The 13,129-nt window shown below is 34.1% G+C and overlaps 1 protein-coding gene across 3 annotated transcripts; it reads right to left on the bottom strand.

The window, feature by feature from the left end:
- Nucleotides 1-781: 781 nt before the first annotated feature.
- Nucleotides 782-4,314, bottom strand: LOC149424332 (BPTF-associated chromatin complex component 1). Of its 3 annotated transcripts, none has more exons than XM_089631284.1 (5): nucleotides 4,138-4,313; nucleotides 3,961-4,052; nucleotides 2,618-2,719; nucleotides 2,353-2,512; nucleotides 782-1,083 (listed from the first exon to the last, which is right to left on the bottom strand). In XM_089631284.1, exons 1-5 carry the CDS (start codon nucleotides 4,156-4,158, stop codon nucleotides 976-978), a joined length of 483 nt encoding a protein of 160 aa, XP_089487410.1. In that variant the 5' UTR covers nucleotides 4,159-4,313; the 3' UTR covers nucleotides 782-975. The 3 variants fall into 3 exon arrangements, with proteins under 3 accessions (XP_089487410.1, XP_089487412.1, XP_089487411.1); XM_089631285.1 differs by having other exon boundaries at nucleotides 945-1,083; nucleotides 2,342-2,512; nucleotides 4,138-4,314; XM_089631286.1 differs by lacking the exon at nucleotides 2,618-2,719 and having other exon boundaries at nucleotides 4,138-4,314.
- Between the last annotated feature and the right edge of the window lie 8,815 nt (nucleotides 4,315-13,129).

Raw genomic sequence — 13,129 nt, 5'->3', positions numbered from 1 at the left:
CATACCTACTCTGTCCGAACTGCAGCAATTCACAAAACGAATGAAAATGTCGTAAATGATCGATGCTATTCGGAACTGTTCGTTGTTTGAGCCATGCCTCCCCAGCTGTGAGACCGCGTGACTTGCCCACTCCCCTCCTCCTACTTAAAATAAACAGATATCTCAGCAAGCTTGTCGTACACTTTCCTCCTGATGTAGTATTGTACCTACTGCGTCTTGCAGTGTTTAGTAGCTCTCAGTCACTGCACGCTGATAGATAATATAATTATTACGAGTTAAAAATTATAAAGACAAATTATAAAGTTGTAGTGAAAATCGAAAAAATCGAAAAAATAAATGGTAAAATATTTAAATTGAAGTAACTTTTTCAAATGTTCAATTTTGGAGGCGGGTATGGGTACTGCAGCCCCGGAAACCATTTTTGGAACCAACACCCCAGACATAGGTCACCCCAAGTGGTTCGCTATGTTTGGTGATATATGGCTGTATATCTCTCTGGGTTTATGGGATGAAATTTTGTCTAGTAAATTAAATTTTTTCTTGCATTTGCCCGCCTACTGCGTGGTGGGTTGGATCGGAAGAGACTGGTTTAGGGAGATCTTTTGACCTCTCCCGCCGGACTCTCTCTCGGCCCATCGCCACGTACCGCAGGGGTAGGGATGGATTCATACGTCCGTCACACCTGGACACATTGACTCCCAAATTCCTACCCACCCCTAAATAGATCATCTCTAAAACCAATCAAGAAAAGCGCTAATAATGTGCACATCAAAGACACCAGTAAAACAATCAGATATTTGCATTTATTCCAGACAGTTACATAAAATTTTGGTTTGGTGTTTTTTTCTTTTAATTTTATCACTTACAAAATTTTTCACCGCACCAACTATGTATGTATAAATTATTAGAATCCATCACTTAAAAGTAATTCTTATTAATATTATTCTCTATTATGACTAAATTATATTACAACTGTTAACCGGTTACTTCTTCATGTCCCGCCTCGAATTCTAATTTGACATCAGCAGATAGTCCTTCTACATCCACTTCCGATTCCGGGGCGTTTAACATGTTGAGGGTTACCTGTAGACAAAATGCTCATGGATAAAATACATCACTCAGATACATCACATTCAATTATTTATATAAATATGTATGTAGCTAGAAATTTGTGCAACGTAACTGAATTATATTGCAAAGAGGGATCTATTTTACAGCAGACGATATTAAAATTTTCTAAAAAATCTCTGACTAAGTTTTCCAAAAGTAGTAGCGGTGTAGTATTTTCAAATGAACACACCTATTTTAAATATTATAATTGTTTATTTAGAAAGCATTCAAAACTAATATATTGAATTCTATTGTGAAATTCATGAACGAAAAACTAGTAAAAGCAATTTATTTCCACAAACCACATTCAGTTTTGTAGAATATGGAAACTGCTCTATATGATTGTTATGCCTCTGAGATAGTCTGTTTTGAACAAGTCAGAATATCTTCACAGATTTATTTTATACTAGCTGTACCGCTTGAGAAACAATAGCGCATTTTGCTTTTACATCCAACAGATGGCGCTGTTTTTCAAAAAAGCGTTTTTCCTGTCACAGGTTACATCTTCACAATATAGATATATAAAAACACACTCGTATTCGAAAGCAAAGTTGTGTTAAAATTTCAAAGTAATCGGTGAAGAACTTTGAGAGATTTAAGATATTGAACAAACAAACATTTATATACATTAATAGATAGATAGAGATAACTTAGAAAATCAGGAATCAAGCCATTTAAGTAATACGCAAAAAAAAAGAATGAAGAAAACATTGACCGGACAACTCGACACAGTGACAATTTTAATCGCTTTTAATGACTATATCACTTTTTAAAGATGTGTTGCGTTATCACGGAACCAAAGAAAACACATTAAAAATGACCTGAGCTTAGCGAGTTTGACTATAATAGTTATTTCATCATCAGCAGTTGTAATATTTCTTTCCTGCAGTGGAAAGTCTTGTCTAGTGTTCGCTATGTGGATAGGTTAAAGAGTTTAAATTGATATTCAATCATTTAAGAGCAAGCACAGACAGAGAAGTGAAGTTTTCTTATAAAATTTAAAAATGTGAGATGTTTTATATTAAAAAATAATTTTTTGCACAGTTTTATGCCTAAACAGAAGCCCAACAGACATAATTTTCTATTAAAACCTTAACTTTGACAATAAAAAAGACATTTAATATCTAGAAACCGGTTTCTGAGATCTTTTAATAATGTTCAACTCGGGATGGATTAGAGAAAACATAAAAATGGTTAGTAAAGTGTGGCCTGCGGTGCAATTATTCGCTACCTCGTGTATACCTCTGCACTCTTCCCCATCAAGCTCTGTTGTTGCTGTTGGGGGGCCCCCTGGCCTTGGGAACCCTGCTGGCCCCCCTGACTTTGGCTATTTACTATTTGGCGGACTGGAATCCCCGCATCTTCAAACGCCTTTTTCTTCAGTGTGGTTCGAATTTGCGACCTACAATTATAAAAATACAATTCATAATGTGAAACTAATCTTTGAAAGAAATTGAGATATTCTGTACTTGGTGTAGTATTTATGTATTTTTGATAAGCTACTTACACTGTTCTGTTTTTTATGTGTTGGCTGAGTTTATTTAGATCGTCGGCAAAGTGATGTACACAGGTACGGAGCATCTCAATTTCTTCATCTGTCCATTTACTCCTACACAAAAATTGAAAGTGAATAACTTATTCAAGATTGACTCAGTCCGTCCAAGATATAAAATGTTAGAAGTTTAACAAGCAAAAATCTTTTTTGGAAAACGTAAAAGCTGATGTTGCTCTCATTCCTCTTAACATTTAAAATCAAGGAAAGGTGCATTTGGAAACTTGCTGATTAGGTTGGAGCTTATTTTGGTTTACGTTAACTAAGAAGACAAGGGAGGAATGCAGATTACGCCAAACTCTGGGAATCGAATAAAAATGCACTTTCTAGATGAGAAAAGTGTGTAGAAACTCACTAAAAAAAGAATTAAGGCGGAAGAATAAATTGAGGGAGATACAGCCGATCAAAGTTTAATAAAATTGCGCTTCGCGATCTGATATTATGACCATATTAGGACAGTCCGCCGCCATATTTTGTCACTGTTGTGTTGGTAGACCTAATACTAACATCAGCTACATGCGATTGTAGCCGACTTCGTGGGGTAAATTTATAAGGCGCGTAATTATGAAAAACAGAATTAATAATATAATGTAATCAGGCACTGGAATGGAGAAAAACAAAATACTACCTTAAAATCGCTCACTCGTAATCGTCCTCTGAATCAGATGAATCCCATCCTCAAGCGACGGCAGAGTGTTGGGTGGACGTTCTACAGTGGCGTCATATATACGGCCAGCCATGCACAAAAATTATTCCATGCGATCGACGTTCCGTTCCCGACAACGCTTTTGAAACATATATTTAGCGAGATTGCCAGCGATACTTGATTTTTTCCTGCCGGCACCTGACGATACAGCCTTAGCAGCACGCCACGTAGATTCGATGGAATTCGTGTGCGCCCCACTGTCTGGATCCTTGAAGGTGATGCTGTGATTGACCTGAAAAGCCTAGATACGATTGTAGCCGACTTCGTGGGATACAGGAGGCGCGTAATTATGAAATTTGTCTAACGGGCTTGTGTATAGCGCCGGATCTGCCCAAGTGCCCAGTGCCCAGTGCCCAGTGCCCCTCTGTGTATGTTAACCTGTCTTCCGCGCCTTAACTATTTTTTAATGAGTTTCTACACACTTTTCTCATCTAGAAAGTGCATTTTTATTCAATTCCCAGAGTTTGGCGTAATCTGCATTTCACCCGACGACAGTAATAATATGGGAAAATAAAATATTTGTAACAGTCAATATGTTGAAAAGGATGAAAAATGCGATTAAAAACACACGATAGCTGGTAATGAAACTTACCCAGCTGGAGAGTCTGCCATAGGGTGAAGTTGCATTGTCATTTCTGCTAATTTGTTGAAAGCCGAACCGGCTTCGGTAAATATCTCACCAACCTGAAAAGAAACAATAACATCATTTGAAGGTTAAATATATAATTATCGTTAGTAAACAGACCTAACTGTATATTGCGATATTAACCTTCGCTGCCGAGTTATTCATTATAATGGGTTACAAACGCCTTTCTGGTATCAAAGATTTTTTTGGAATTTATGTTGATTTTTTAACAGAAACATAGTTATTTAAAAACAAGGTAAAAATAATGACGCCGCCAAAACACGAAACGTTAAAACCGGTGTGGCCATAAACGAACCACTCGCGGTGTGGCCATTCGAATTCGAAAAAGTACTTGAAAAGTTTATTCGCGATAAAAAGATTGGTCTTGTTTTTTTATATATGTGCGTTCTTGCCAAAGTATAATATTTTTGGTGCTGGTAGACTGCTACAGTGTGTCAGGCGGAAACCGGCCGATAAACGAGGCGAACATGGAATGAATGTTATTTTCTGAAAAAACTACGTGCGTTAGAATATCGATCCCCTCGATTGGAAGCCATAAATAAATTTATTTAAGCTTCAAAGGAAACCATATTAATTTGTCTCGGTATTGATAAAATTAATAATGTATCATTTAAGGTTCTATTGTTACGCACACAATTTTTACAATGTATCTTCATACTTTTTTTCATACAATGGTAATAAAAAAAATGTTACCGCTTCATTTTGATCGAGATTTAATATTTTTAAGTAACTCCAGTGAAATATATTTTCTTAAAAAAATCCATTCATATACAGGGTATATGAATGTATATGAAATTCTAAAATGCTGACGAAAAGGTAAAATTCTAGGGGAATCTCAAATATTCTAGTGAAATCTCGAAACATTAACATTTTCATAAAAGACAAAAATAAAGTGGAGAAAAATTATCTAAAAAAATGTGGTATGGATTATTGTGAAACTAATCGGGCTCGCCAGAGGAAGATTTAATGCATTATCTTTGTACCGGAATGAAATATGGGATCGAATTAAAGTCCATATAATGTATTTTTTAACAGTAAGACTATGGGTGGTTACAAAAAATCAATGTTGAAATTTTTTGTGCTGACCCCCCTTAAAGCTGCCAATTGGCTAAAAAATGAGATTGGTGAAGTTTCAGCTCAATTGGATAAGTTTAACTTGTGCCTCATCAAGGTTGAAGTTTAACTTTCTATAAATTTTTTTTTTTATAAAATACCTATCAATATTGCAAGATTTAATTACATGTGCTCTCCAGATTTTGCTTTATTTATTTTATCAATTGGTACATAAAAAAGGGTGTAGTTAAAACTGTTTTCAAAGTAAATACAGCACAATCAAAATTGAAAATGATGGATTTACGAGAAAAGAAATGCAAAAAGGTATAAAAAACAAGAAGAAATAATGTTCAAAGTTTTATTATTTAAAATATACAAAAGAAAGCATTATGAAAGAAAGAAGTTTAGTAATTATTATTATTATTTACATTTACAATTAATTATCAGATTAAGGTGGTAATGACTTAGATAACGTGGCTTTTGAAGAGTCAGGAAAAAAATTTCGACATTCCGATACAACTTGTAACAGAAACTGTCGTTGTTCTTGGTCTTTTGTCAAACAGGAATTGGAGTCTTGGATTAATTTTACCCCTCTTTCAGTTGTGTCATTGACAACCTTGAAACCGGTCACTATATATTTTGCTTTTAAATAATGTGCATTTTAACACCATATATCAGGATCCGTATTTAAAAATTCTGTATCAATTTCAAATCTTTTGAAAAAATTTAGAGTTTGATGAGAAACAAAAAAAATCGATATCTTTGTCCAATAAATTATCCACTTGATGGAAACTGAGTTTTGCTTTCACATCCCTATCACATGTTTGTTCTTCAATTGGAATTAATTGTAGACTTTTTACAGCCATGCTTGTTTTGACACTTTTTTCTAAATTTTCATCGAAGAAAGAAAATGCGACTTGCCTAGAATTGAGGTACCAAAGATGATTTGTCATTTTAGACAGTGCATTTGTCTGCAAGTTCTTTATCGATTTCTCTATATTTTACAAGAGATTTTAAAAATTGTAGGTCTTGGTTGGGGCCAAAGTGGGTTTGGGGGCGTTAAACCACGCTTTTACAAAAATGTTTATTAAAAATAAACAAATGTCAGTGATAGCTTTTTTTCTAAATTTTTTAATTTTAATTGATCCCTGAAAAGATATATTTTGATACAATAAATGGCTTTGCCATCCATCTAGCGTGATGAATGGCACCAGGAACTTTGAAAAAAGCATCTTTTGGGGGAGTACGTCCTAACACAACTAACGAAAGTTGAATTAATTCTTTGCAATCATCCCTTGGCTGTTGGTTTTTTAATTTTTCTGTAAGAAAAATTGATATTTCATCTGAATTCCTTATTTTATGTCTAATATTTTTATCTTCAATAGCAGTTTTGTATTTTGTCTTGTCTATCTTCAACCACCCAGTCTGAAAGTTTTTAAAAATATTTGAGTGGGGTCCAGTAGTTGTGCCCATTTTTAAATCAAAAACTGATTTGAGAATAATTTCTAAAATATGGTGGCGACATGCTAAATAAAAAGATTTTTCTCTAATAATTGCTCCAACAATACGCAGGTTCCGTTGAAGCGAACAGTATTTACCGCAGTGGTATCAAAACACATTGCAAGTTGAAAAATGTTTGTTTTATGTTTTATTATATATTATATTATTTTATTAAATATGATGTTGTTTATTATATTGTTTAATAATGTATAATGTTCAAAGGAAACAAAATTTGATCAAAGTGATTAAATAATTTTTTTTTTTTTTCAAAAAATCGTTTTTTCATAATCTCGATGAGGCACGGGTTAACATTATCCAATTGAGCTAAAACTTTTATTTTCAAAAAAATCTTATTTTCTAGACAAATGGCAAATATTAGGGGGGTCAGGCCAGCATTACGACGAAAATATGTTTTCACCTTATACCTTGTAACCACCCTACTCTACACCCTTTACAGTGTTCAGGTAGGTACACTAGAATTCACAACCTCAAAATTTTACTTAAAACCATTATTAACCTGGGCAACGCCGGGCACACGTCAGCTATTAAATATATTTTGGTATATCTTTCCACGCATTTATGTTGGTTTGTACACACCAGTACATACTTTTAATACATCACCATTACATACTTTTAACCACAGTTGAATTTGGCAGCCAGCAGGTTTGGAGCCCCAAAATACTTGAAAAAAACCCTTGACTTTAATTAACACGATTAGTTTGGTTGACCTTTTGGTTATTTACCTCAACAGAACGGGTCGTTTCTTCGACTCGTTCTTGAGTTCAACAGTTCGGCTGTGGAGAGAATTTCGTGTTCCTACAATATGGGTTTCTTCAAGACCCATTTTCACAACCTCATCTCAAAAAGACCGACTGTGCAGCATCCCCAAAGTTGACATAGCCAAAAAAATTTACTTTTCTCCAGGCCTCCTGTGTGAAGTTGATGTTTAGAAAATACGTGTTAGAATACAATGCTTAAAATTGCTCTATTTCGGTATGTTGTATTATTCCATTTGCCGTGATGAAAAGAGTTTGGCCTATTTAGGAATGGGATGGGAATGAAGTGGGAAAGAAAAAGGTGGGGGGATTCCTGGCTATTAAAATATGGTCACCAAACACGGCTAAAGCCAATTCCGAATGGTGGTCATTCACAACTTTCACTAAGGCGATACTGAGAGTATCTACCACCATGTGCGATAATGTATAAATTCAATTATTCTCAACACTTTCCTTTTCATGTCCTTGTCATTAAAATTTGCTAAATGAGGCTTTAAATTGGGAAATTTGAATGTCTTCAAAGGGGCCAATAAATAACTTCTATACGACATCATCAATGCATAAGTTAAATTTCAAATGTTCGTGGGGTTTTTCCTTTTTATTCCAAATATTTTTTTTATTTTTTATTTTATATTATTGAAACAAACAGTACATGATTTACAGAGATGAAACAATATACAGGAATAAGATACTTCATGTTGTGTACCTATGATATGTTTTCTTGTAATGTCTGCTAAGTGGTATGTTTATTCCTTAATTACCAGGTGACTTGTGTAGTTTATAGGTGTGTGTGACGTGTGTAATGTGTGTGTGTGTGTTTGTGTGTGTGTGTGTCTGTATGTATGCGCATTGAATTCTTTAAATTATTGACATGATGCCACGTTTGAATTTGGGCAGTGAATCCGAAAAAATGTCAATGTTAGGGTTAATACAAATATTATTTAGAGTATGAAGAGCTCGGTTAATTGTCGAATTAGATGCTGCATTTGTTTTATAATTTAGCGTGTGGAATAGCACTGTATGTCGTGTACGTCTCAAAGGTGTGTTAATGTTAATAAGGGACAAAAGTTCAGAACAGTCAATCTCATTGTTTAGAATTCTGTATATAAATATTGAGTCAGCTACTGCTCGTCTTCGCTGTAAAGTTTCAAATGTACACTCAAAATTATTGTTGAATCTGTGGGTAATATATTTTATAATTTTTTTTTGGATTCGTTCTATACTATCTATGTAAAGTTTATATTGCGGATTCCAAATAGGCGATGCATATTCCAGTGTACTTCTGACTAATGCGAAATATAACATTACAATTGTACGCGGATTACTGAATATTTTACTTACACGTAGCACGAAACCAAGCATTTTATATGACCTATTAACGATTGAGTCAATGTGCTTATTAAATATAAGTTTGCTATCAAGGTAAACGCCGAGGTCTTTACATTCCGTTTTAGAGATGACAGGTTCATTGTTGAGTGAATATGAGTACTTAATTACGAGTTTATTTCTGGTGAATGTCATAGTGTGACATTTAGAAACGTTTATATCTAGACAGTTAACTTTAAAATACTTGCAAAGCCTATCTAGGTCACTCTGTAACGCTTCGCAGTCAGAAAGAGAACGAATAACTTTGAATATTTTCATGTCATCGGCATAAAGTACATATTTGGAATTTTGAAAACATGATCCAATGTCATTTATATAAATGTTGAACATTAGCGGACCTAGGTGGGATCCTTGGGGGACACCAGATTTTACCTCTATAGATTTTGAGAAGACACCGTTGATTAAGATTACTTGATTACGGTTACTAATGTAAGATTTGATCCATCTAAATAGGTCACCGTGTATACCAAATAAGACAAGCTTTTTCAAAAGAATTGAGTGTATTACGCGATCGAAAGCCTTAGAAAAGTCTGTATACATAGTATCAACCTGCTCTTTGTCATCCATCTTGTCATGCAAGAAGTTAATGAAAAGGGCCAGGTTGGATGTCGTTGGATGTTGTTACCGACCTCTCATGAATCCGTGCTGATTCGGTGTAATTATTGTGGAAATAGCCGAGTATAATTGATCAAAGACAATTTTTTCTAGAACTTTGCTTAAAATAGGAAGTTGGGAAATTGGACGGTAGTTTTTAACGTCATGCTTATCACTGGTTTTATAGATGGGTGTGATAACTGCTGATTTCCACTTGAGGGGAAACGTTCCTTTTGTCAATGATTTTATGGGTCATTCCGCCGTTTCGTTCAAATTTGCCTGTTTCCGCGGATTTTTTTTTTTTTGCCTTTTTACTATATATTTTTATAGAAATGGGTTCCCGTACCTATCAGATGTATAAAAGTGAAAAGGGCACCTTTGTGCGACACTTGGATTCGAAGAAAATTGATGGAAGGTAATGAAGGTGTGGATGGTAATGAAAAACTGTTGGATGGTAATTTAAAAATTTGGATGGTAATGAAGTTTGGTAATGAAATATTAATAGATGGTAGTGAACATGTTTAAGGTTCTTAAAATGTCTGTGAATAATGAAATTTGAATAGAAATTGAATAATAAAATAGATTTCAAATCATGCTAAGTATCATTTGACGTGGTGAGCGGATTAGGAAAAAGAAGAAAAACCTATTATAGTGAAAAACTAAATGCTTTATTCAGACTTTTGAACATTGGAGACAAGAAATACATTTTTTCATACGTAATCAGTTCTGCTTACTTATGCTTTTGCAATATCTGTATGAATTGTTAAAAAATAATGGAAAAAAATATCAAAATACAAATTAAGAAAAGGCAGCTGGAACATCAAACCCAACACAACTAAAATTTTCCTATTATACTACTTACCCAGAAATTATAAGGAATAGTCAAATTCTTTATAATTACGTTTTATAAGTAGGTTTGTACACAAGAAATACAAAATTTTCACATTCCTAAGCAAACATTGTAATATTTGAAAAATAGAAATAATAAAAATAATAATTAAAAATAAGAAAAAATCAGAAGTCAATTGAAATGCAGTTTAAAATAAAATCAGAGATACTTAAAACAAACACAACATATGTAACTAATAAGTACAAGATAAAGGTCTTACATCTAAATAGGAACATAATATTTAAGGAACTTGAGATCATTCTTGTGAAAGTTTTTGCTGGAAAACTATTTCAAATCAAAGTTCGGCAAATTTTTGAAAGTGAATTGTCCTCTTTCATTCTCATCTGGATCTTGCAAGCGCTGAAGAATTTGTGATTCCAAAATGAAATCGTCGTCACTAATTGTTGGCCAGACAAATTTTTTGGAATTCCCTTGAGCTTTTTTCAAAAAAATTACTTTGTACTCTAGTGTGTACTCATGTTTTCCAATAATTTTCCCAATGAAATGATGTGTCGTGTTAGTTATTTTATATTGAACCATTATCCAGTCATCTAAGTAGTATTTGAATGGCGCCTCCTTATCCTCTTTGTTGGTTTCCTCGTCAATGTCCATGTGTGGGAGTTCCACAGTTTTGGGGTACTGCTGTTTTGATTCATCGAAATCAGGATATTCTACTCTTAGGGATCGGATGAACTTCTCGAACTCACATTGATCGAAAGGATTGAATTCTTGCGTACTATTTTTATAAAAGGAATAATGCTGATAGTCGAACGGGACGTTTGAGAGTATTTTCACTTTACATTTCTTTTCTATAGTTTTAGCAGGCTCTGGCGTTGAAGCAATAGTATCGTCCAAAAACATGGAGCCGTCGAATTCGCTCAATAGCATATTGTCATCAATATTATTGAAAATAGTAGGCGAGTCAATTTGTAGGCTTAAGTTTTCAATATTCATTTCAACTGTGACATCTACCCGTCTGGCTGTCTACATAGTAAAGTACTCCTGTATGAAGAGAGACTTGTCCTCGGCTGCCACCAAAATGAAAGGACTGAATTTCTTCATGGTATTTCAACCAATAGTTCTCGCTAAAATCAACATGTATGAGAACCTCCGTGTCTGTCAGATTATCTTTCAATTCTCTGATAGCGGAGTACTGCATTACGATGTTTCGTGTGTGTTTTAAGAAAACATCCATGGTGGCATCTAACTTTTCGATTATTTTACAAGGGTTGTCCTCGAGCTTCTTTTTAGTTGTTATGGTTTTCATTTTCTGGATTCCATCCTTTCCCCTGTAGGTTTGTTTTTCTATTGTCCACTCATAGTAGTTAATGTTTGTGCTGTTATTAAATTCTCCGTAATTATATCATTGAATAAAAAAATCGATTTTCAAATAAAAATTCGCAGGGTAAATTTTAACAGATTGTTTTTCCATATCAGTAAATAGATAAAACGAAAATATGTATTTCACCAAAACTGAAATTGTCCGACGCTAGAACGCAAGAAACTGCTTTTATTAATAATATTAACTTTTATGAACCCCCAAACATGGTCCCAGATGCACGTAAAAATAACCCTTATAAATTTATCATTACCCTCCACACCTCTAAATTACCATCCGGCAAAAAATTTTACGATACGGAAGGTAATGAGACGGAGGGTAATGAGGTTTTGACAATCTTTCCTTAATAACTCGCTTAATAATGACATTACAAATCTTTATGTTTCAATAAAAAATAGTCCAACTAATTATAGTTTATAGGTTTATGATTCGAATTTTTAAAACATGTACTTACTTTAAAAAATGCTGGAAGGTAATGATGCCTGGTCGGTGACAAAGTCGTTTTCGAGCACGGAGATCGCAGATATTTCTTTATTCAGCGACGCACGTCCTCCCCCGTCCAGATATAGCGGTACACTGATTAGTAACGGAGGCGCGGGGTGGGGTACAGCTGACGAACAGTGACAAACACGGTCACAATTTTAATTACCGCTTTGGCGGAAGACGACAGCGATTTTTTCTGGACAAAAACAAAATCTCAATTCTTTCTATGATACAGTAACTTTAAAAATAAATTAAACACCAATAAATATGCAAAATTAGTTGTACATTCAGGTCGATTAATGAATGTAGTGATTTTACTAGTGTAAAATGTTCTTATTTATTGATCAATTTACCGGTCCCTCATTTACACGGGGAAGGTAATGAGATTTTAGCATGTTTTTTGTATACCATAAAGTTATTAAGTAACAAATGCCTAATCCGGGAAATACTACTTTTTCCTTTTTTAAATAACTACATTTTCCAATAAAACTTTCATGAAAAACATTATTTTTCATATGACTTTTTTGCAAGAACATGCGATTTGAACGAAACGGCGGAATGACCCTTATATAGATGGCGCAAACCGGAAGACAGATATACTCACTACAGTTGCGTATAAAAACTCCGGGTAGCCTATCAATTCCTGGTCCCTTTTTAATATCTATGTTTGAAAGGTATTTCAAGGTGATTTCTTCATTTATTTTAATTGAGGATATTAATGTGTTGTTCAGAGGATCTTCCTTATTATTAACATTGAGTGTTGGAAATTCATTTCTAAAGACCGTTGAGAAGTAATCAGCGAACAAGTCTGTAACTTCTTTGCTATCGTGTGCCGTTGTCGAATGATAGGTCATATGTTCTGGTATAGTGGGAGATTTTCTTTGTGTCTTAACATAATTCCATATTTTTTTAACATTATTTTGTATATCTGATTCCAATCGAGCAATGTAGGCGTTATGAGTATGACTAGAATTTTTCTTTTGTCTTTTGCGAAGTATTGAGAAAGATAGGTAATCTAGAGGATTCTTGTACCGTTTCCAGGCACGAAAAAACTTTAATTTTTCTTTAGTTATGTTAATTAAAGCCGCCGAATAC

This window comes from Hesperophylax consimilis, chromosome 4 (assembly GCF_061612785.1).
Source record: "Hesperophylax consimilis isolate HC1 chromosome 4, BYU_Hcon_1.0, whole genome shotgun sequence".
NCBI lineage: Eukaryota > Metazoa > Arthropoda > Insecta > Trichoptera > Limnephilidae > Hesperophylax > Hesperophylax consimilis.
This window is presented reverse-complemented; position numbering and strand designations above follow the sequence as displayed.

Coding starts and splice junctions, on each gene's coding strand:
- LOC149424332 (XM_089631284.1), bottom strand. CDS start 4,158: ATGAATAACTCGGCAGCGAAG. Junction 2,720..3,960: donor ATGGCAGACTCTCCAGCTGG/GTAAGTTTCATT, acceptor ATTTTTGTGTAG/GAGTAAATGGACAGATGAAG. Junction 1,084..2,352: donor TGATGGGGAAGAGTGCAGAG/GTATACACGAGG, acceptor TTTTGTCTACAG/GTAACCCTCAACATGTTAAA.